A 23,921-nucleotide genomic window follows, 5' to 3' on the forward strand; every position below is an offset into this window, starting at 1 on the left:
CTGCTGAAAGGTGAATTCCTCCCCCAGTCTCTGGTGAAATGCAGACTGAAGCATGTTTTCCTCTAGGATTTTGCCTGTGCTTAGCTCCATCCCGTTTATTTTTATCCTGAATAACTCCCCAGTATTTGTCGAGATCAAGCATACCCATACAATGATGCAGCCACCAACATGCTTGAAAATAAGGAGGCAGTTACTCAGTGATGTGTTGTGTTGTGTGGAATTTGCCCCAACCATAAGGCTTAGTATTTGAGTCAAAAAGTGTATTCCTTTACTGTGTTTTTTGCAGAATTACTTTAGTGCTTTGTTGCATACAATATGCATATTTTCTGTATGTTTGTATTCTTCTGTTCACCTTGTCATTTAGGTCATTATTGTGGAGTCACTACAATATTGTTGATCCATCCTCAGTTTTCTCCCATCACAACCATTGAACTCTGTAGCTGTTTTATAATCACCATTGACCTTATGGTTACATCCCTGAGCAGTTTCATTCCTGTTCTGCAGCTCAGTTCAGAAGGAAGACTGTATCTTTGTGCCATGTTGGCATGAAGAGATTCGGGAGACAGGCGCAGGAATGCGCAATAGGGTTTTTTATTCAGCCCAAATTACAGCGTGCCCGTGTAAAGGCACTAGGACGAAGACCAAACAAACATGTAACAAAAACACAGGGTTGAAACCTAAACAAAAGAGCGAAGAGTACCTTGAATAAATAACACACTCGCACGATGATTAACACACGGGACGAGACCCATAATCATCTGCGCAATCCACAAGGGAACGAAAGCCTAAAACACACAGCACAGGTACTCACACGCACCAACGGACATTGTAACAATAATCGACAGGACAATGGTGAACAAAGGGCACACTTATACAATTACTAATCAAATGGGAATAGTGGCCAGATGTGCGTAATGACAGTTCTGTAGGGATCCGTGACACTTTGATGTGTCTGGGTGGTTTAATACATTATCCACAGCATAATTATCTTCTTCTTAATAAGGGGCGCTATTTTCAATTTGGGAAAAAATCGTGCCCAAATTAAACGGCCTCGTACTCTGTTTTAGATCATACAATATGCATATTATTATTACTATTGGATAGAAAACACTCTGAAGTTTCTAAAACTGTTTGAATTATATCTGTGAGTAAAAGAGAACTCATTTGGCAGCAAACTTCCAAACAGGAAGTGAAAATTCTGAAAATGGGGCTCTGTGTCAGGGCCTCCCTATTGAATTGCCTTATATTTATGGATCTGTATGCGCTTCATACGCCTTCCACTAGATGTCAACAGGCAGTAGAATGTTGAATGGGGTGTCTAGCTTGATGTGAGACCGAATGAGAGCTTTTGGAGTGACAGGTCCGCCCTTTTGGCAGTATTCAACTGCGCACCAGGGAACCCCACATTGTCTTCTGAAATGCGTTAGGTATACACGACGAAATGCTCCGGCTCAGACTTTATTGGATACATATGAGAAAAACATCATAAAGATGGATTTTCAACCGAGTTTGACCAGTTTATTCGACGTTTATTGTGAATTTTGGAATTTTTCGTTCCATGCGCCAAGAGTTCTTGGACATGTGCGCTCCACATGGCTAGCCAAAGTTGCTAATTCGACAGAAGAAATGGACATTCTAAAACAAAACAACTATTTATTCTGGAACTAGGACTCCTTGCACTACATTCTGATGGAAGATCATCAAAGGTAAGAGAATATTTATGATGTTATTTCGTATTATTTTTTTTAAATCTAACACAGCGGTTGCATTAAGAACCAGTGTATCTTTCATTTGCTGTACAACATGTATTTTTTAGTAAAGTTTATGATGCGTTTTTTGGTTAGATTACGTGACTGTCCAAAATTTCTCCGGACAATTTGGTGCATCATGGCTACGTATTCACAATGTAAAACCACGATTTGTAGCTCTAAATATGCACATTTTCGAACCAAACATAAATGTATTGTATAACATGATGTTATAAGACTGTCATCTGATGAAGTTGTTCAAAGGTTAGTGATTAATTTTATCTTTTATTTGTGGGTTTTGTGAAAGCTATGTTGGCGGTGAATAAATGGCGTTGTGTGTTTGGCTATTGTGGTGAGCTAATATAAATATATATTGTGTTTTCGCTGTAAAACACTTAAAAAATCGGAAATATTGGCTGGATTCACAAGATGTTTATCTTTCATTTGCTGTACAACATGTATTTTTCATAAATGTTTTATGATGAGTATTTATGTATTTCACGTTGCTCTTTAATTATTCTGGCTGTTTTGGTGCTATTTGTGACGGTTTGTGTACATTGTGAATACGATGTTATAAGACTGTCATCTGATGAAGTTGTTCAAAGGTTAGTGATTAATTTTATCTCTATTTGTGGGTTTTGTGAAAGCTATGTTGGCGGTGAAAACATGGCGTTGTGTGTTTGGCTATTGTGGTGAGCTAATATAAATACATATTGTGTTTTCGCTGTAAAACATTTTAAAAATCGGAAATTATGGCTGGATTCACAAGATGTTTATCTTTCATTTGCTGTATTGGACTTGGGATTTCATGAAATTATATTATATGATATCCCTGTGGCGCTAGGCTAGGCTATGCTAGTCAGCTTTTTTGATGAGGAGGATCCCGGATCCGGGAGGGTGAATCGGTAGAGGTTAAGAACTTGACCATGCTTAATTAAAGAGATATTCAATGTCTGATTTGCTATTGTTACCCATTTACCAATCACTCTCCCTCTTTATGAGGCTTTTGAAAAGCTCCCTGGTCTTTGTAGTTGAATCTGTGCATGGATTGAATTCAATACTTGACTGAGGGACCTTACAGTTGTTGTATGTATGGGGGACAGAGGAAGAGCTAGTCCTTAAAAAATCATGTCAACCCCTGTTATTTGACATTAAGTGAGTCCATGTATCTTATTATGTGATTTGTTTTGCCAAATGTTACTCCTGAGGCTTTCCTAAACGAAGGGGCTGAATACTTACAATACCTTTCAAAAGTTTGGGGACACTTAGAAATGTCCTTGTTTTCCATGAAAACCTTTTTATTTTTTATTTTATTTTATTTCACCTTTATTTAACCAGGTAGGCTAGTTGAGAACAAGTTCTCATTTGCAACTGCGACCTGACCAAGATAAAGCAAAGCAGTTTGACACATACAACAACATAGTTACACGTGGAATAAGCAAACATACAATCAATAATACAGTAGAAAAATCTATATACAGCATGTGCAAATGAGGGAGGATAAGAGAGGTATGGCAATAAATAGGCCATGGTGGCGAAGTAATTACAATATAGCAATTAAACACTGGAATGGTAGAATGTGCAGAAGATGAATGTGCAAGTAGAGATACTGGGGTGCAAAGGAGCAAGATAAATAAATAAATACAGTATGGGGATGAGGTAGATTGGATGGGCTATTTACAGATGAGCTATGTACAGATGCAGTGATCTGTGAGCTGCTCTGACACCTGGTGCTTAAAGCTAGTGAAGGAGGTAGGAGTCTCCAGCTTTAGTGATTTTTGCAGTTCATTCCAGTCATTGGCAGCAGAGAACTGGAAGGAGAGGCGGCCAAAGGAAGAATTGGCTTTGGGGGTGACCAGTGAGATATACCTGCTGGAGCGCGTGGTACGAGTGGGTGCTGCTATGGTGACCAGTGAGCTGAGATAAGGAGGAGCTTTACCTAGCTGAGACTTGTAGATGACCTGGAGCCAGTGGGTTTGGCGACGAGTATGAAGCGAGGGCCAGCCAACGAGAGTGTACAGGTCGCAGTGGTGGGTAGTATATGGGGCTTTGGTGATAAAATGGATGGCACTGTGATAGACTGCATCCAATCTGTTGAGTAGAGTGTTGGAGGCTATTTTGTAAATTACATCGCCGAAGTCGAGGATCGGTAGGATGGTCAGTTTTACGAGGGTATGTTTGGCAGCATGAGTGAAGGATGCTTTGTTGCGAAATAGGAAGCCGATTCTAGATTTAATTTTGGATTGGAGATGTTTAATGTGAGTCTGGAAGGAGAGTTTACAGTCTAACCAGACACCTAGGTATTTGTAGTTGTCCACGTATTCTAAGTCAGAACCTAAGTTCTAAGTCCAGTAGTGATGCTGGACGGGCAGGCAGGTGCGGGCAGCGATTGGTTGAAGAGCATGTATTTAGTTTTACTTGCATTTAAGAGCAGTTGAAGGCCACGGAAGGAGAGTTGTATGGCATTGAAGCTTGTCTGGAGGTTAGTTAACTTTTTAGGGATAGGGGGCAGCATTTTCACTTTGGATGAATAGCGTGCCCAAAGTGAACTGCCTCCTACGCTGTCTAAGATGCTAATATATGCATAGTATTATTACTATTGGATATAAACCACTCTGAAGTTTCTAAAACTGTTTGAATGATGTCTGTGAGTAGAACAGAACTCATATGGCAGGCAAAAACCTGAGAAAAAATCCAAACAGGAAGTGAGAATTCTGAGGCTGGTCGACTTTCAACTCATCACCTATTGAAATCCCAGTGGGAAATGGATCTGTTTGCACTTCCTACGCCTTCCACTAGATGTCAACAGTCTGTAGAACGTTGAATGAATCTTCTACTGTGATGTTGAGCCGGATGGGAGCTGTTTGAGTCAGTGGTCTGGCAGAGTGCCAGGTCCTGGTCATGCGCATTCCACATGATATCGACTTGCATTCCATTAATTCTATAGACACAAAGGAATTCTCCGGTTGGAGCGTTATTGAATATTTATGATAAAAACATCTTAACGAATGATTCTATACTTACTTTGACAAGTTTATTCGACCTGTAATATAACTTTTTTAAGTTTTCGTCCGAAGTCTGGACCTGCACGAGCAATTTGGATATGCGTACTAAACGTGCTAACAAAAGTAGCTACTTGGACAAAAAATAATGGACATTATCGAACAAAACAACAATTTATTGTGGAACTAGGATTCCTGGGAGTGCATTCTGATGAAGATCATCAAAGGTAAGGGAATATTTATCATGTAATTTTGTATTTCTGTTGACTCCAACATGGCGGAGAAATGTTGTTTCTATCTGAGCGCCGTCTCAGATTATTGCATGGTTTGCTTTTTCCGTAAAGTTTTTTTGAAATTCGAACACAGCGGTTAAATTAAGAACAAGTGTATCTTTAATTCTATGTAAAACATGTATCTTTCCTCAAAGTTTATGATGAGTATTTCTGTTATTTGATGTGGCTCTGCAATTTCTCCGGATATTTTGGAGGCATTTCTGAACATGGCGCCAATGTAAACTGAGATTTTTGGATATAAATATGCACATTATTGAACAAAACATACATGTATTGTGTAACATGATGTCCTATGAGTGTCATCTGATGAAGATCATCAAAGGTTAGTGATTAATTTTATCTCTATTTCTGCTTTTTGTGACTGTTACGAATCCCGCCGAGGATGGTGCCTCTTCCTGTTCGGGCGGCGCTCGGCGGTCGTCATCTCCGGTCTACTAGCTGCCACCGATCCCCTTTTCTGTTTTCATTTAGGTTTGTCTAATTGTTATCACCTGTTTTGTGTTTAGGGTAGGGGGTTATTTAAACCCAGTTGGCCCGCCGACTTTTGTGCGGGCTTGTTATTCTGTTTGTTGTGGTGGTGTGTTTTGTATAGTGGATTCGGTCCTGATTTATGTTGGACAGTATTTTGACGCGCCCGTTGTTGTGTGGCGTAGCCGCTTCAGAGATTATTTCTGGGTGAAATAATAAATTTCCACTTGCACATGATTACCCTGCTCTCTGCACCTGACTCCTTCATTTTCACCATCGGAATTGTGACAGAAGCCCGCACCATCCCATGGAGTCAGCAGAAGCAGCAACCACCCCTCTTCTATCGATGGAGGAGCGTGTCCTCCATCACACCGCCGTTCTCTATCGGATTGGGTCGGCGATGGACATGATGATGGAGAGGATGGAGCAATGGGAGAGGAGTGGTTTCCCGACGTCTACCCCAGCTCCTTCACGGACGTCGCAACCTACTCCTTCCACGTCAGCGTCTGGTTCAGGCGCGTTGCGTCTCGCGCTCCCGAGGGAGTACGACGGAGCGGTGGCTGGGTGCCAGGGGGTTTTGCTCCAGTTGGAGCTCTACTTGGCTACTGTTCATCCGACTCCCTCAGGAGAGGAGAGTGTTAGCCTCCTCATCTCCTGTCTGACGAGTAGAGCCCTGGAATGGGCTAACGCGGTCTGGAACGGCCCAGACTCGGTTCGAGACCACTACCCAGAGTTCACCCGCCGCTTTCGGGCCGTATTTGACCACCCTCAGGAGGGCCGAGCGGTGGGTGAGCGACTGTTCCACCTCAGACAGGAGACGAGGAGTGCGCAAGACTTCGCGTTGGAGTTCCGGACCTTGGCTGCTGGTGCGGGGTGGAATGACAGGGCCCTGATGGACCAGTACCGATGTAGCCTTCGGGAGGACGTCCGTCGGGAGCTAGCTTGTCGAGACACTACACTCTCCCTCGATGAGCTTATTGACATGTCTATACGACTGGATAACCTGCTAGCTGCCCGAGGGCGTTCAGAGGGGGTCCTGTCAGTTCCACCTCCCAGCCCTCCCGCTCCAACTCCGATGGAGTTGGGAGGGGCTGCATCCAGGGGGGCCGGAGGAGGTGGCTTCTCTTGCACCTATTGTGGCCAAAGAGGACACACTTCGGACCGGTGCTGGAGGAGTGCCTCTGGGAGTAGAGATGGCAGGCGGAATACTTCTCGGCCACCCCAGGTGAGTAGGCACAAGACTCACCCAGAGCTTCCTGTCGGTCACATGTTTTTGGTTATTTTTTTCCCTGCGTTTTTTTCCCCTCTCTCCAGCATAAGGCGCTAGTAGACTCAGGCGCAGCTGGGAGTTTTATGGATCGCGGACTCGCCCGTAAGTTGGGTATTCCGCTGGTGCAGATAGACCCACCTTTCCCTGTGCACTCCTTAGATAGCCGACCGTTAGGGTCAGGGCTGATCAGGGAGGCCACGATTCCGCTGGACATGGTAACGCAGGGGGATCATAGGGAGCAGATTAGTTTCTACCTTATTGATTCACCTGGGTTTCCAGTGGTGTTGGGGGTTCCCTGGCTAGCCATTCACAATCCTCTCATTTCCTGGAGACAGGGAGCTCTTCAGGGGTGGTCAGAGGAGTGTTCAGGTAGGTGTGTGGGAGTTTCCATCGGTGCCACGTCGGTGGAGAGTCCAGACCAGGTTTCCACTGTGCGCATTCCCCCAGAATATGCCGATTTGGCTATCGCTTTTAGTAAGAAGAAAGCGACCAAATTACCACCTCATCGACGGTGGGATTGCGTGATAAACCTCCAGGAGAACGCTGCACTTCCCAGGAGTCACGTGTACCCATTGTCACAGGAGGAGACGTTGGCTATGGAGACATATGTCACGGAAGCTCTGAGACAAGGGTTCATTCGGTCCTCCATGTCACCCGCTTCCTCGAGTTTCTTTTTTGTGAGAAAAAAGGAGGGCGGACTGCGTCCGTGCATTGATTATCGAGGTCTAAATTCAATCACAGTGGGATTTAGTTATCCGCTACCTCTCATCGCTACGGCGGTGGAATCATTCCACGGAGCACGTTTTTTCACAAAACTGGACCTCAGGAGCGCGTATAATCTGGTGCGTATTCGGGGAGGAGACGAGTGGAAAACAGCGTTTAGTACCACATCAGGCCACTATGAGTACCTCGTCATGCCGTATGGGTTAAAGAATGCTCCAGTCGTCTTCCAATCCTTTGTAGATGAGATTCTCAGGGACTTGCACGGGCAGGGTGTGGTAGTGTATATTGATGACATCTTGATCTATTCTGCCACACGCGCCGCGCATGTCTCCCTGGTGCGCAGGGTCCTTGGGCGGCTGCTGGAGCATGACCTATACGTCAAGGCTGAGAAATGTGTGTTCTCCAAACAAGCCGTTTCCTTCCTGGGTTATCGCATTTCCACCTCAGGGGTGGTGATGGAGAGTGACCGCGTTAACGCCGTGCGTAATTGGCCGACTCCGACCACGGTAAAGGAGGTGCAGCGGTTTTTAGGGTTTGCCAATTACTACCGGAGGTTTATCCGGGGTTTTGGCCAAGTGGCGGCACCCATTACCTCACTGCTGAAGGGGGGGCCGGTGCGTCTACGGTGGTCGGCCGAGGCAGAGGGAGCCTTCAACCAGTTGAAGGCACGGTTTACTGAGGCTCCCGTGTTGGCGCATCCGGACCCTTCATTAGCGTTCATAGTGGAGGTGGATGCGTCCGAGGCTGGTGTTGGAGCCGTGCTATCACAGCGCTCGGGCACGCCACCGAAGCTCCGTCCCTGTGCTTTCTTTTCTAAGAAGCTGGGTCCGGCGGAGCGGAACTATGATGTGGGGGACCGGGAGTTACTAGCTATGGTAAAAGCCCTGAAGGTGTGGAGACACTGGCTTGAGGGGGCTAAATACCCTTTTCTCATCTGGACTGACCACCGCAATCTGGAGTATATCCGAGAGGCGAGGAGACTGAATCCGCGTCAGGCTAGGTGGGCCATGTTCTTTACTCGTTTTAGATTCACGATCTCTTACCGACCAGGTTCCCTCAACACTAAGGCCGACGCGCTGTCTCGTCTCTATGACACGGATGACCGGCCCATCGATCTGACTCCCATCCTTCCCGCCTCTTGTCTGGTGGCCCCGGTGGTATGGGAGGTGGACGCGGACATCGAGCGGGCGTTGAGGGTAGAACCTATGCCGTCCCAGTGTCCGACTGGCCTTAGGTACGTACCGCTTGGTGTCCGTGATCGATTGATTCGGTGGGCTCACACACTACCTTCTTCGGGTCATCCGGGGATTGAGAGGACAGTGCGGGGTCTTAGGGGGAAATACTGGTGGCCCACCTTGGCTAAGGACGTGAGAATCTATGTCTCCTCCTGCTCGGTATGCGCTCAGAGTAAGGCTCCTAGGCACCTACCGAGAGGGAAGTTACAACCCCTCCCGGTTCCACAACGGCCATGGTCTCATCTCTCGGTAGATTTTCTGACTGATCTTCCTCCATCTCGGGGGAACACTACCGTTCTGGTCGTTGTGGATCGGTTCTCTAAGTCCTGTCGTCTCCTCCCATTGCCTGGTCTCCCTACGGCCCTACAGACTGCGGAGGCTCTATTTACCCACGTCTTCCGGCATTACGGGGTGCCGGAGGACATCGTATCTGATCGAGGTCCCCAGTTCACGTCCCGGGTGTGGAGGGCGTTTATGGAGCGTCTGGGGGTCTCGGTCAGCCTCACCTCTGGGTATCACCCCGAAAGTAATGGGCAGGTGGAAAGAGTGAACCAGGAAGTGGGTAGGTTTCTGAGGTCGTATTGCCAGGACCGGCCAGGAGAGTGGGCAAGGTACGTCCCGTGGGCGGAGTTGGCCCAGAACTCACTCCACCACTCATCAACGAACATGTCGCCCTTCGAATGTGTACTGGGGTACCAGCCGGTCCTGGCTCCGTGGCATCAGAGCCAGACCGACGCTCCTGCGGTGGAGGAGTGGGTACAGCGCTCTAGAGAGACCTGGCGGGCAGTCCAGGACTCTCTCAGGCAGGCCAGTGAACGGCAGAAGAGGAGCGCTGACCGCCACCGCAGTGAGGCCCCTGTGTTCGCACCAGGGGACAGGGTCTGGCTCTCGGCCCGAAACCTGCCCCTCCGCCTGCCCTGCCGGAAGCTGGGGCCGCAGTGTGTGGGGCCATTTAAAGTCCTGAGGAGGATAAACGAGGTGTGTTATAGGTTACAACTTCCCTCTTACTATCGTATTAACCCCTCGTTTCATGTGTCTCTCCTCAGGCCGGTGGTAGCTGGTCCCCTTCAGGAAAATGAGGTGCCGGAGGTCCCTCCGCCCCCTCTTGACATCGAGGGGTCCCCGGCGTACGTGGTACGAACTATCCTGGACTCGAGACGCCGGGTGAGGGGCCTGCAGTACCTCGTGGACTGGGAAGGGTACGGTCCGGAGGAGAGATGCTGGGTACCGGTGGGGGACATTTTGGATCCGTCCCTCTTGAGGGACTTTCACCGCCTCCATCCGGATCGCCCTGCTCCTCGCCCTCCGGGTCGTCCTCGAGGCCGGGGTCGGCGCGCTGCGGGTGCCGCGCGTCGGGAGGGGGGTACTGTTACGAATCCCGCCGAGGATGGTGCCTCTTCCCGTTCGGGCGGCGCTCGGCGGTCGTCGTCTCCGGTCTACTAGCTGCCACCGATCCCCTTTTCTGTTTTCATTTAGGTTTGTCTAATTGTTATCACCTGTTTTGTGTTTAGGGTAGGGGGTTATTTAAACCCAGTTGGCCCGCCGACTTTTGTGCGGGCTTGTTATTCTGCTTGTTGTGGTGGTGTGTTTTGTGGATTCGGTCCTGATTTATGTTGGACAGTATTTTGACGCGCCCGTTGTTGTGTGGCGTAGCCGCTTCAGAGATTATTTCTGGGTGAAATAATAAATTTCCACTTGCACATGATTACCCTGCTCTCTGCACCTGACTCCTTCATTTTCACCATCGGAATTGTGACAGTGACTGCTATCTTTGGCTGGGAAAATGGCTGTGTGTTTTTTGGACTTGGCGGTGATCTAACATAATCATATGTTGTGTTTTCGCTGTAAAGCATTTTTGAAATCGGACAAGATGGGTAGATTAACATGATGTTTATCTTTCATTTGCTGTATTGGACTGGTTAATGTGTGAAAGTTACATATTTCTAAAAAATATTTTTGAATTTCCCGCGCTGCCTTTTCAGCGGAATGTGGGAGGAGTTCCGCTGGCGGAACGCCAGAGCCAGTGTAACAGTATATTTTTAAACCGTCCCCTCGCCCCGACACGGGCGCGAACCAGGGACCCTCTGCACACATCAACAACTGACACCCACGAAGCGTCGTTACCCATCGCTCCACAAAAGCCGCGGCCCTTGCAGAGCAAGGGGAAACCCTACTTCAGGTCTCAGAGCAAGTGACGTAACCGATTGAAATGCTATTAGCGCGTACCCGCTAACTAGCTAGCCATTTCACATCCGTTACACTCACCCCCCTTTCGACCTCCTCCTTTTTCCGCAGCAACCAGTGATCCGGGTCAACAGCATCAATGTAACAGTATAACTTTAAACCGTCCCCTCGCCCCGACCCGGGCGCGAACCAGGGACCCTCTGCACACATCAACAACTGACACCCACGAAGCGTCGTTACCCATCGCTCCACAAAAGCCACGGCCCTTGCAGAGCAAGGGGAAACCCTACTTCAGGTCTCAGAGCAAGTGACGTAACCGATTGAAATGCTATTAGCGCGTACCCGCTAACTAGCTAGCCATTTCACATCCGTTACACCAGACAGGTTAAAAATCTGCCTTTTCCAGCTACAATAGTCATTTACAACATTAACAATGTCTTCACTATATTTCTGATAAATTTGATGTTATTTTAATGGACAAAAAAATAGCTTTTCTTTCAAAAACAAGGACATTTGTGACCCCAAACTTTTGAATGACTATATTTGATTTATGAATGTTTTATTATTATTATTTTTTAATTAAAATCTTTCACTTTGACATGACATAGGTTTTTGTGTAGATTGTTGACTGGAATTTAATTGGATTTGACCCCAACCCTGTATGGTATACAACAAAGTGCACATATTCACAACCCCCACTAATGAGCCAGATCATCCCCGTCAACCTGTATTATTAGCCACAAAGCATTGTTGTTGAGGTGGCAAAATCGCTCCAGCCAGGCCTATTTCACATCAAAGGGATGTTCCACTGTTGTTTCGCATAAACATTTTTGTTCCGTTTAATGTCCAACCGCCGCTAATGCCAAATCATATGCAGGCCCTGATATTTACTGAGGCACGTAGCCCTACTCTTGTTTTCATGCTAAAATAGAGAAGCTTGTCTAATCAAATTCAAACACCAGTGTGCAATTCCCTGGAGGGGTGCCACACATAATAATAAACAACACATTTTTCTATTACTGTCAATTATATGTGGGATTGTCCCCTTTCGCAATATCGGAACCAATAAGGGGTGAATGGTAGTTTCTGGAGTATTGATGTAGTTGCTAACTTGCTTATTGCAGCGCAATATGCTGGATGATGGCACGTCAAAGCTCTCTGTTGTTCATGACAGCTTGTAGTTATTGTATGCACTATAATTGTATATTGTCATGACAATTAATGTTCCAGGAACAGGGATATCCCAAACCCAAACCACTTAGAGATATAAGGCAATTAAATGGTAGCAATCATACAGTGATATTATCCCTAAACCTATAAGAAACATTGTGTGGACTCAAACACTTTATCAGTAGCTGGATTTTTGCCTATAGTGTATTTTCTGGACAGAGGCTAACCATCCTCAAAGATACTACTGAACCCAGTCACCTCCCTCTCTGTCTCCTTCCACTCTCTCTCCCCCTTTCTCTCTCTCCCCCACTCTCTCCCCCTCTCTCTACCTCCCCGTCTCTCTCTCTCTCCCTCCCCCGTTTCTCTCTCTCTCTCCCCTCTCATTCTCTCCCCTCTCATTCTATCTCTCCACCCCCCCTCTCTCTCCATCCCCCCTACTCATTATCACTCTGTCTCTGGCGCTCTCTCTCTCTCTCTCTCTCTCTCTCTCTCTCTCTCTCTCTCTCTCTCTCTGTCTCTCTCTCTCTCTCTCTCTCTCTCGCCCCTTCTTTCTCTCTCTCTCTCTGGACCTCCTCACCCACTGGCTATAGGATGTGGGTACAAACCACGGGAAACCCTTGTGTGTTGGGGTTCACTCTGTGCCCCCTCTGTGCCAACCTAATGCAGTTGGTGCTCGCCCCTGCACTGGCATAGGCAGATGGCAGTGATGTGTGCCACAGTCTCAGGGACCCCCGCCCATCTATTATCAATGCGATGCCAGCTGCTGGCAGGGAGTTACGGTCTAAGGTGACCTCTGGGTACATTTGACACACTTTTTTACGCCGACTAACCACCTGTCCCACCCCGGACTGCTTACGACAATGTGAAACATATGGGGATGCTTCCTGTGTTATACCCCAATAGAGATGCAGAACTTGGAAAGAGAGACTATGACAATCATTATGCATAAGCATGAGAGGAATGTAGATAGACTATTAATGTGGATACAGGCCTACTGAACACATCATAAGCACATCAAATAGTGCAGATTTTGGGTCACCCAAATTAAAGACTTAAATAGGAGAAGAAAATAGGTGCAGATGTAATGCTTTTGCATATGTGAGTGTGTGTGTTTGTGTGTGTGCAGGTGTACTATCTTACCTGTAATGGATGACGGGTGGGTTAGCCTTGGCAGAGCAGTGAAACTTCACCAGGTTGCCCTCCAGTATGGGCTGGGGCTCCACAGACAGGTTGACAAGAGGCAGGTCTACATGGGCGAGAACAGAGGGTCAGTCTATAAACCAACACCAGAGTACATATTAGGACAGCTGTGCCTGGGTCATGTTCGTTAGGGCTTCAAAATATTTAGCAACGGACAACAAAGAGTTCAGGTGATCCCTTTTCTTCCATTCCGGTGCCTAATGAACCCTGGAATGGGAGAGAGGAAGGGATAACCAACACTGGATGTGATGACAGAATCTAGGCTACAATTAATTTAAAGTCACAATGCAGAATTTGCGCAAATAGTGCATTACGAAATATTTTTTTAACCTGCATGTGGTTAATTGAAATGGTAAAATGGTTTAGTGTCTGTAAAACCAGATTGAGTCCTCTAATAGCGTAAGTGGAGTGTGTGTGTGTGTGTGTGTGTGTGTGTGTGTGTGTGTGTGTGTGTGTGTGTGTGTGTGTGTGTGTGTGTGTGTGTGTGTGTGTGTGTGTGTATATGTGTGCGTGTGTGCGTGCGTGCGTGCGTGCGTGTGAGTGTGTGAGTATTCATGTGCATGTGACCCCAATCAAAGGGAGTTGTGTGTGAGTGCAAGCAGCATGCTGTAAACAACTGTATAAATATTGATGCTGTGGTTGGGGTTTGATGCTATCCTGACCCCCGTAAGACATTTTCACATGGCAGTGCTTAAAACGGTTAATTTGAGTAAAATTTCCATTGGAGATAAAAGAACAAAACAAAGCAAAGAACAAACATAGCGGAAAGAGCTTGTTAATTACTCTCCTCTGTAATGGCTGATATTTCCCATTAAGATGAATTCGAGCCTCGGTTCGCTTGCTAATTGCTACATTAGCAATTTACTAAACTTTTGATAGAATATCTGTGATTAAGGACAGCTCCGGATAAAAGTAACAAACACATCAATTAAATAAATTAAACAAACAACAGTGTTGAGACGAATGCGCCGAATGTGCTCCCAAGCGCTGTGAGCTACTGTACCTCTGTGCTTTTCTCGGGCTGTTTTTAAAGCAAATCACACAGCGAAATAGTCAGCCGAAATGTATGAAATGGGGTGGGACTATGCGCTAATAGGACTGTATCCCAATTACCCTTGGTACTAGCCAAGGCCACGTCAGAGATGGATAGCTGGGGCCAGGAACCATCAAACTCTCTCTCACTCTGTAACTCTTAAAGTGCTTTAGATGTGTACAACGATGGGGCCCTTCTGTGCTGCTACCTCCAAAAACCCTCTCAGTGATTTTCTTAAAAAGCACCGCAGATCTCCGATAGAAACTAATGGAACTCCCCTCCACTTTACCTTGTGTCGCCTTGATTGTGATTTATCAGGAAAAGGTTTAGAAAGTGCATCCTTGAGTAAAAAAACGTACTTCCATTCCCTTTGGCCAAGGGGAGATTATGAAAATCTATTTGTGTAGCTAAATGTGTTTTACATTCAACAAATCTCGCCAGTGAATTATTGATAATAACTTTAATCAACTTTAATTTACAAGAGTGATGGATTAAAGGGGACAGTCATTACTTCCCTGTAAGGTTAAAGGGGATGTTCGTTCCTCCCCTATAAAGGCCTTGTGGGAAGCTTTGCTCTAATATTACAGGTCAAATATGAACAATTTACTCCCAGCTCTGTGAAAAATAAATAATCCAGATAACTTTACGAAATATAAAGCAGCCACTGAAAAATGAACATCCTCAGGTTAAGTCTTAAGCTCCTCACTATATATTGAAGAAACACTTTTATATTAGGAAAATAAATCAGGGGGAGTTTTTTCATCCAAACACCCTTTTATGAGCACAGTGTGCTAGCTACAGAAGTTTACTTCCGTTACAAAAAAAGATTGCAGTTTTAAAACTGCAGTAAAAGTGCAGTACCTGCAGTAGACTGTGGTATTTTGGATGCAGTAACTGCAGTTACACTGCAAAATTACTGTAGTAAAATAATTCCGTTATACTGCAATATAACTGCAGTTATACTGCACTGTACTGCAGTTATACTGCACTCTGACTGCAATCTTTTTTCGTAAGGGTAGCATCAAAGGCATTTCCTTGTTCACCCATATATATTTCTGTCCGAGCGCAGGGGCATCGATTGCATTTCCCATGACCACAGTGGGCAGGTCAGGCATGTTATTGGAGTGAGAACTGTAGCCACACTGATAAAAGTACAGTGTAGGCTAACTAAGGGATCCCAAGATGCCACACTTTTATGAGGGTTACTATAGACCTTATTATGGCACAAGAGTTATCCTACTGGAGTTTTCTTTGTGGGCTCTCAGCTGAACTTTACTTCTTAGAGTACCACCACCGCCTGAGGGGCCAGGAGACACAGGAGGAGCCCTCGGGGTGTTCCCCTAGGGCCTAGGCTCTCAGCTGGGGCCAGTTCAGTTCAGCTGCCACAGTTTAGTCGTGTGAGAGAAGATGGGGCATTCAGTTGCTGATCACTCCAGTCCTCCAGTCTGACCTCCGCCAAGCTCTCACAGAAGCTTTATACAAGCATGTATCAAAATATGTGTTGCTGCCGAGTGGCATGGATAGAATCATTTGTGGAGATTAGAAAGAGCAAGGATTTTTTAAATTAAGAATTTTAGTTTGTCAGCCTTGAAAGTGGAAACTTCAATGTAAAGTCAAGTAAAGGATGCCGATTTTAGCGATTGTGACTGCATTCACGCATCCCGTCAATAAATGATTGCCATGGTGCAACACTGCAACAGCATTCTTTTCCTATTTCCATAACACACCTCATGCAACACACCTCATAGCCGACCAATTAGCCAGTTATCAACCCTTAATAAACTTCTGGAAAAAATGGTGTTTGACCAGATACAATGCTATTTTACAGTAAACAAATTGACAATAGAATTTCAGCATGCTTACAGCACTTACATAAATGACTGATGATTGGCTGAGAGAAAGTGATGATGAAATGATTGTGGAGGCTGTCTTGTTAGACTTCAGTGCAGCTTTTGACATTATTGATCATAGTTTGCTGCTGGAAAACGTATGTGTTATGGCATTACACCCCTGCTATAATGTGGATAAAGAGTTACTTGCCGAACAGAACACAGACGGTGTTCTTTAATGGAAGCCTCTCAAATGTGATCCAGTTAGAATCAGGAATTCCCCATGGTAGCTGTTTAGGCCCCTTGCTTTTTTAAATTTTTACTAACGACATGCCACTGACTTTGAGTAAAGCCAGAGTGTGGTTTGATTCTAATGAGGATGACTCAACACTATACACGTCAGCTACTACAGCGACTAGAATGACTGCAACACTCAACAAAGAGCTGCAGTTAGTTTCAGAGTGGGTGTCAAGGAATAAGTTAGCCCTAAATATTTCTAAAACTAAAAGCATTGTATTTGGAACAAAACACTCACTAAATCCTTAACCATAACCTTAACTAAATCTTGTAATAAGTACTGTGGAAATTGAGCAAGTTGAGATGACTAAACTGCTTTGAGTAACCCTGGATTGTAAACTGTCATGGTAAAAACATATTGATGCAGTAGTAGCTAAGATGGGGAGAAGTCTGTCTATAATAAAGCGATACTCTGCTTTCTTAACAACACTATCAACAAGGCAGGTCTTACAGGCCCTAGTTTTGTCGCACCTTGACTACTGTTCAGTCATGTGGTCAGGTGCCACAAAAAAGGACTTAGGAAAATTGCATTTGGCTCAGAACAGGGCAGCACGGCTGGCCCTTGGATGTACACAGAGACCTAATAATAATAATGTGCATGTCAATCTCTCCTGGCTGAAAGTGGAGGAGAGATTGACTTCATCACTGCTTTTATTTATGAGAGGTATTGACATGTTGAATGCACCAATGGGTCTGTCTAAACTACTGGCACACAGCTCGGACACACATGCATACCCCACAAGACAAGCCACAAGAGGTCTCTTCACAGTCCCCAAGTCCAGAACAGCCTATGGGAGGCACACAGTACGACATAGAGCCATGACTACATGGAACTCTATTCCACATCAAATAACTGACGCAAGCAGTACAATTAGATTTAAAAAACAGATTCAAAAAACACCTTTTGGAACAGTGGGGACTGTGAAGCCACACAAACCTTGGCACACACACACACACACACACACACACACACACACACACACACACACACACACACACACACACACACACACACACACACACACACACACACACACACACACACACACACACACTTTCGCAGCAGCTAATGGGGATCCATAATAAATACAAATACAGTATCACCTGTCCCTGTTCCACTCCAGAGTCGACTTTGACGATGTATGAGCAGTGAGGAACCATCTTACAAATGGGTGGGAGTTGAAGTTGTCGACACAACACTGACTCATTAGCTGAGGAAATGGCAGCAAATGGAGGTTGGCCAAAGAAACAGGCTGACAAGCCATTAGATATATGCTTCAAAGTCTGGAACATCTCTTGTTTGCTTTCTTGAATGGCCGCTCTTTCCCATGTCGTTAGCTCCAGATATCTTCTTCATCTGTTGGAGGACGCCTGGTCCAGATCATTGTGTTTCTGTTTCTTCCTCATTGCTGATGGATTGATGGGGCCTACTTTGTTGAAAGAAGTGGCACTCTTTTTTTACCAAACATTGTTGAGGAGCTCAGTAACAGGGACGAGTGGGGTATGCAATTATTGTTACCGTGGCTGTTTTTATTTACTGCTTTCCAATTACGTGAAGCTCAACCATAATAGACAGCAGACTGGCAATGGTAAAACAACACTTTTATCTTTCAAAGAGAAAAAGTTTGACAGAAATGTTTGGGAGTACAAGCTACTTTTCAGGAGCAACAGCAGACAAAACAACAACACAGATAACAATTACAACTTAGACGCTTCAAAACATAACTATGTTAAACAAAAATGGCCTGCAAATTACTAATGCGTTCGCAAGGCGTAGTTGTCGAATTCTCAGTTTGTTTTGTTTCTGTGCATGTCGTTCTCATGGAAATCAAGAGCCTGTGCTTTTCAAAGTCAGTACATATAGTATACCTCAGTCTGTCAGTTCCAACCGTCTTGAATTTAGGTTCTACATTCAAAACAGCAGACACCTGAAGGCCGTATTTCTTATTAACAGTCAGATAGATGCCTTACAATCAGGAAACACGTTTGCACGTCGGACAGATGTTCTATTCATAATGCTTGATGTTGCGGGATTCATATTTTCTTTGAAACACACCTGCAGAGTTTGCAAATTAGATAGCGAACAAAGAAGGATGGACTGGAATGACAAAACAAATTAAAGTGAGTACATGCACCTTATGAAGGCTAACACACCGTTTGAAAAGAGGGAGAAGTGGGGAACTGTATAATGACAATGACTGGGAGAGGGGTCTTCGTGTCTTTATAAATAATATCCTGGAGGGGTCTTTTTTGTATGGGACCAGATGCAGATTCATAAATGCTTAGCTCTAGACTACAATAAGGCTACAGAATAAGTTATGTGTCACGCCCTGACCATAGAGAGCCCTCGGTTCTCTATGGTGTTTAGGTCAGAGCGTGACTAGGGGGGTGTTCTGTCATTGGTTTTCTATGTTGGTGATTTTGTATGGTTCCCAATTAGAGGCAGCTGGTAATCGTTGCCTCTAATTGGGGATCATATTTAGGAAAACCTTTCTCCCACCTGCTTTGTGGGATATTGTTTTTGAGTGAGTGCATGTAGCACTACGTTTGTTCACGGTCGGTGTTTGTATCTTGTTTTGTTTAAAGTTTCACTATAATAAAGATGTGGAACTCAACACACACTGCGCCTTGGTCCGTCTCTCCACACGACCGTGACATTATGCCAAACTTCAAAAGCAGGTTATGATGTTTCTTTCCAAGAAATACTGGTGACATGTTAAAAAAATATATCTATATTTTTTTAACCATGATCGATGCTTGGCTGCCGTTTGATAAATAAAAATAATATCGGTCTTATCCACAATAATCTCATAATGTACAGTCGAAGTCGGAAGTTTACATACACTTAGGTTGGAGTCATTAAAACTCCCTTTTCAACCACTCCACAAATTTCTTGTCAACAAACTACAGTTTTTGCAAGTTTGGCAAGTTGGTTAAGACATCTACTTTGTGCATGACACAAGTCATTTCTCCAACAATTGTTTACAGACAGATTATTTCACTTATAATTCACTGTATCACAATTCCAGTGGGTCAGAAGTTTACATACACTAAGTTGACTGTGCCTGTTAACAGCTTGGAAAATTCCAGAAAATTATGTCATGGCTTTAGAAGCTTCTGATAGGCTAATTGACATCATTTGAGTCAATTAGAGGTGTACCTGTGGGTGTATTTCAAGGCCTACCTTCAAACTCAGTGTCTCTTTGCTTGACATCATGGGAAAATCAAAAGAAATCAGCTAATTGTAGACTTTCACAAGTCTGGTTCATCCTTGGTAGCAATTTCCAAATGCCTGAAGGTACCACGTTCATCTGTACAAACAATAGCACGCAAGTATAAACACCATGGGACCATGCAGCCGTCATACCGCTCAGGAAGGAGACGCGTTCTGTCTCATAGAGGTGAACGTACTCCCGCCATTAAAAAAGCCAGACTACGGTTTGCAACTGCACATGGGGACAAAGATCGTACTTTTTGGAGAAATGTCCTCTGGTCTGATGAAACAAATATAGAACTGTTTGGCCATAATGACCATCGTTGTGTTTGGAGGAAAAAGGGGGAGGCTTGCAAGCCCGAAGAACACCATCTCAACCGTGAAGCACGGGGGTGGCAGTATCATGTTGTGGGGGTGCTTTGCTGCAGGAGGGACTGGTGCACTTCACAAAATAGATGGTATCATGAGGAGAGAAAATTATGTGGATATATTGAAGCAACATCTCAAGACATCAGTTAGGAAGTTGAAGCTTGGTCGCAAATGGGTCTTCCAAATGGACAATGACGCCAAGCATACTTCCAAAGTTGTGGTAAAATGGCTTAAGTACAACAAAGTCAAGGTATTGGAGTGGCCATCACAAAGCCCTGACCTCAATCCTATAGAGAATTTGTGGGCAGAACTGAAAAAGCGTGTGTGAGCAAGGAGGCCTACAAACCTGACTCAGTTATACAAGCTCTGTCAGGAGGAATGGGCCAAAATTCACCCAACTTATTGTGTGAAGCATGTGGAAGGCCACCTGAAACGTTTGCCCCAAGTTAAACAATTTAAAGGCAATGCCACTAAATACTAATTGAGTGTATGTAAACCTCTGTGATGAAAGAAATAAAAGCTGAAATAAATCATTCTCTCTGCTATTATTCTGACATTTCACATTCTTTTTTTTTTTTTAATCCCCTTTTCTCCCCAATTTTTCATGGTATCCAATCGCTAGTAATTACTATCTTGTCTCATCGCTACAACTCCCGTACGGGCTCGGGAGAGACGAAGGTCGAAAGCCATGCGTCCTCCGAAGCACAACCCAACCAAGCCGCACTGCTTCTTTAACACAGCGCGCCTCCAACCCGGAAGCCAGCCGCACCAATGTGTCTGAGGAAACACCGTGCACCTGGCCCCCTTGGTTAGCGCGCACTGCGCCCGGCCCGCCACAGGAGTCGCTGGAGCGCGATGAGACAAGGATATCCCTACCGGCCAAACCCACCCTAACCCGGACGACGCTAGCCCAATTGTGCGTCGCCCCACGGACCTCCCGGTCGCGGCCGGCTGCGACAGAGCCTGGGCGCGAACCCAGAGACTCTGGTGGCGCAGTTAGCACTGCGATGCAGTGCCCTAGACCACTGCGCCACCCGGGAGGCCCTTACATTTCACATTCTTAAAATAAAGTGGTGATCCTAACTGACCTAAGACAGGGATTTTTTACGAGAATTAAATGTCAGGAATTGTGAAAAACTGAGTTTAAATGTATTTGGCTAAGGTGTATGTAAACTTCCAACTTCAACTGTAGGTAGCCTACCCGCACTGTATCTGCGAGCTGTTGGCTAGAGCGCATGTGCCAAACACCAGAGTGGGGACATTTATGTGCACTACGCACAACCTTTTATCTGCAAAAAAATCTGTTTCATGGAAACACATCTCTGGTGGAAACACTTGCATATTGTTTGTGGAGATTTTACAATATTCACATGAAAATCCGTCTCAAATTGGATGGAAACCTAGCTATTGACAATGAAGTGATGAATGTAATGCCAAAAATGGGCTCACAGTCACAGTCACACACCTTATCCCCATTAAGCTCACCTATCATGTTCTTTTCCAGTGGAGCCTTCAGTCAAAACAACCTATGAAGTTGCTAATGGGGACATTGTAATAGAGAGATAGATACCTCTGGTGAATGTAAATGTATGGGGCTATTTTAGTGAAGGCTAGCAGACTCCTGGGGGAGACCGAGCAGCTTTTTTCAGCTTGATGAAGCACTCTTCTTACTTTAGATGGCAGAGTGAGTGTGTCTTTGCTGTGAAGAGAGAGAGAGAGTGTGTGTGTGTGTGTGTGTGTGTGTGTGTGTGTGGGGCTGTGAGTGTGGCTGTGTGTGTGTGTGTGTGGCTTGTTGTAGAGATCGAGAGTGTGTGTGTGTGTGTTTGCCCCTGTGTGTGTGTGGCCCTCTGTGTCTGTGTGTGTTTGTGTGTGATCCTAGGTATGTGTATGTGCGTGCCCGTGTCTGTATGTATGTATCTGTATGTGTCTTTGTGTGCCTGTGAGTGTGTCTTTGTGAGGTGCCCATGGGCCTGGTGGACATAGCACATCTGCATCTGGCTATTATTTCCCCTCCCCCATTATTCCTGCACTGCTCTTATCCACTATATGCAATCACTCCTGGAGGCCTGCGGCCTCGCGCCCCTCTTGTGCATTGATCCTTCCAGCTCATTGTGTTTCCACTGAGAAGGAAGCATAGACATGAAAAAAATAAAGGACTTCTCAAAAATAACAAGCAATTTTTTTATTGCACAGTATCACCCTTGGGTACAGAGCGCTTACTGTACTGTAGAAATTTACATCAAAGTACTTACATACTTACTGTTAGGCGTGTATATGGGAGGCAAAGTCAAGTGCAGGAGAGCGGAGTATATTAAACAGGCGCACTTTAATACCGGTCAACTACGACAGCACATAAAACGTACTAGTGCCACAAACACGGTCTATAACAAAAGTGCAGCACCTGACAAAAATAATCACGTAACAATAAACAATTACACACAAAGACATGATGGGGAACAGAGGACTAAATACATGTAGATTGATTGGGGAATGAAAACCAGTTGTGTATGGAACAAGACAAAACAAATGGACATATGAGAAATGGAGCGGCGATGGCTAGAAAGTCGGTGACGCCGATCGCCGCCCGAACAAGGAGAGGAGCCGACTTCGGCGGAAGTCGTGACACTTACATAATGTATTAGATATGGGGAGTGTACCTGTGGTCTACAGTATCGTCTTGTGTGGGGAAAATGCACTTTCACCGTACAACAAAGTAATGCTACGGTGTCCATATTAGGACAGCCTTAGTCTCACCAGGACTTCTTTCAATCTCAGCAGGAATGTTGTCCTAATATGGACACTGTATACTACTGATAGCATTGTGCATGCAGGAATCAATAAGACTGTATTTGTAGTAGACTAAAAACAAATTATGTGATTAAAGGCCACGTTAACGACCACTTTGATAGTGAAGGTTGTTGGTATAAGGGTTTTCATTTCATGTTTGGATTCATTGTTTTATTTGGGTAGGTGCCAGAACAAATAATGACATTGAAAGGATGAAAGCTCAAGGATATCTGAGTTACAGCACATTAGCTGTCCACCAATTAGACACATCACTCCAATAATAAATAAGGCAAGGACACGTTGTCATGTTTGTATCCCCACAGAAGATTTACGCCTCTACTACACCTACAGCGTCATTGTGTTTTGCTAAACCAGAAGTACATTAATTTCAATGGATTTGCCTTGTTGTAGAGGCAGTTGTGGTGCATACGCAGGGGTGCAACTTTGGATTTAGAAGTGGGGGGGCATCTAAAGCGCATTTCCTACATTTCTACTAGGGGTGTCTCCAACTAAAATCTTGGTCCAACAACTGTAGTCTTCTCTATCGACCATTCGATTGGTCTACATTTTAAAACATCTACAGTTGAAGTTGGAAGTTTACATACACTTAGGTTGGAGTCATTAAAACTCCTTTTTCAACCACTCCACAAATTTCTTGTTAAGAAACTATAGTTTTGGCAAGTCGGTTAGGACATCTACTTTGTGCATGACACAAGTCATTTTTCCAACAATTGTTTACAGACAGATGATTTCACTTGTAATTCACTGCATCACAATTCCAGTGGGTCAGAAGTTTACATACACTAAGTTGACTGTGCCTGTTAACAGCTCGGAAAATTCCAGAAAATTATGTTATGGCTTCAGAAGCTTCTGTTAGGCTAATTGACATAATTTGAGTCAATTGGAGGTGTAGCTGTGGATGTATTTCAAGGCCTACCTTCAAACACAGTGCTTCTTTGCTTGACATCATGGGAAAATCAAAAGAAATCAGCTAATTGTAGACCTCCACAAGTCTGGTTCATCCTTGGGAGCAATTTCCAAATGCCTGAAGGTACCACATACATCTGAACAAACAATAGTACGCAAGTGTAAACACCAT

At 45.0% G+C, this 23,921-nt stretch overlaps 1 protein-coding gene across 1 annotated transcript in view; it reads right to left on the reverse strand.

The window, feature by feature from the left end:
• LOC120056781 (kin of IRRE-like protein 3) overlaps positions 1-23,921 on the reverse strand; it is a 163,259-nt gene that overhangs the window by 61,705 nt on the left and 77,633 nt on the right. Inside the window, exon 6 of the mRNA XM_039004987.1 lies at positions 13,234-13,339. Within this exon, the coding sequence (XP_038860915.1) occupies positions 13,234-13,339 (106 nt within the window). The remainder of the gene's footprint in view (positions 1-13,233; positions 13,340-23,921) is intronic.

The sequence above is a fragment of the Salvelinus namaycush genome, chromosome 12, assembly GCF_016432855.1.
Source record: "Salvelinus namaycush isolate Seneca chromosome 12, SaNama_1.0, whole genome shotgun sequence".
Lineage (NCBI taxonomy): Eukaryota > Metazoa > Chordata > Actinopteri > Salmoniformes > Salmonidae > Salvelinus > Salvelinus namaycush.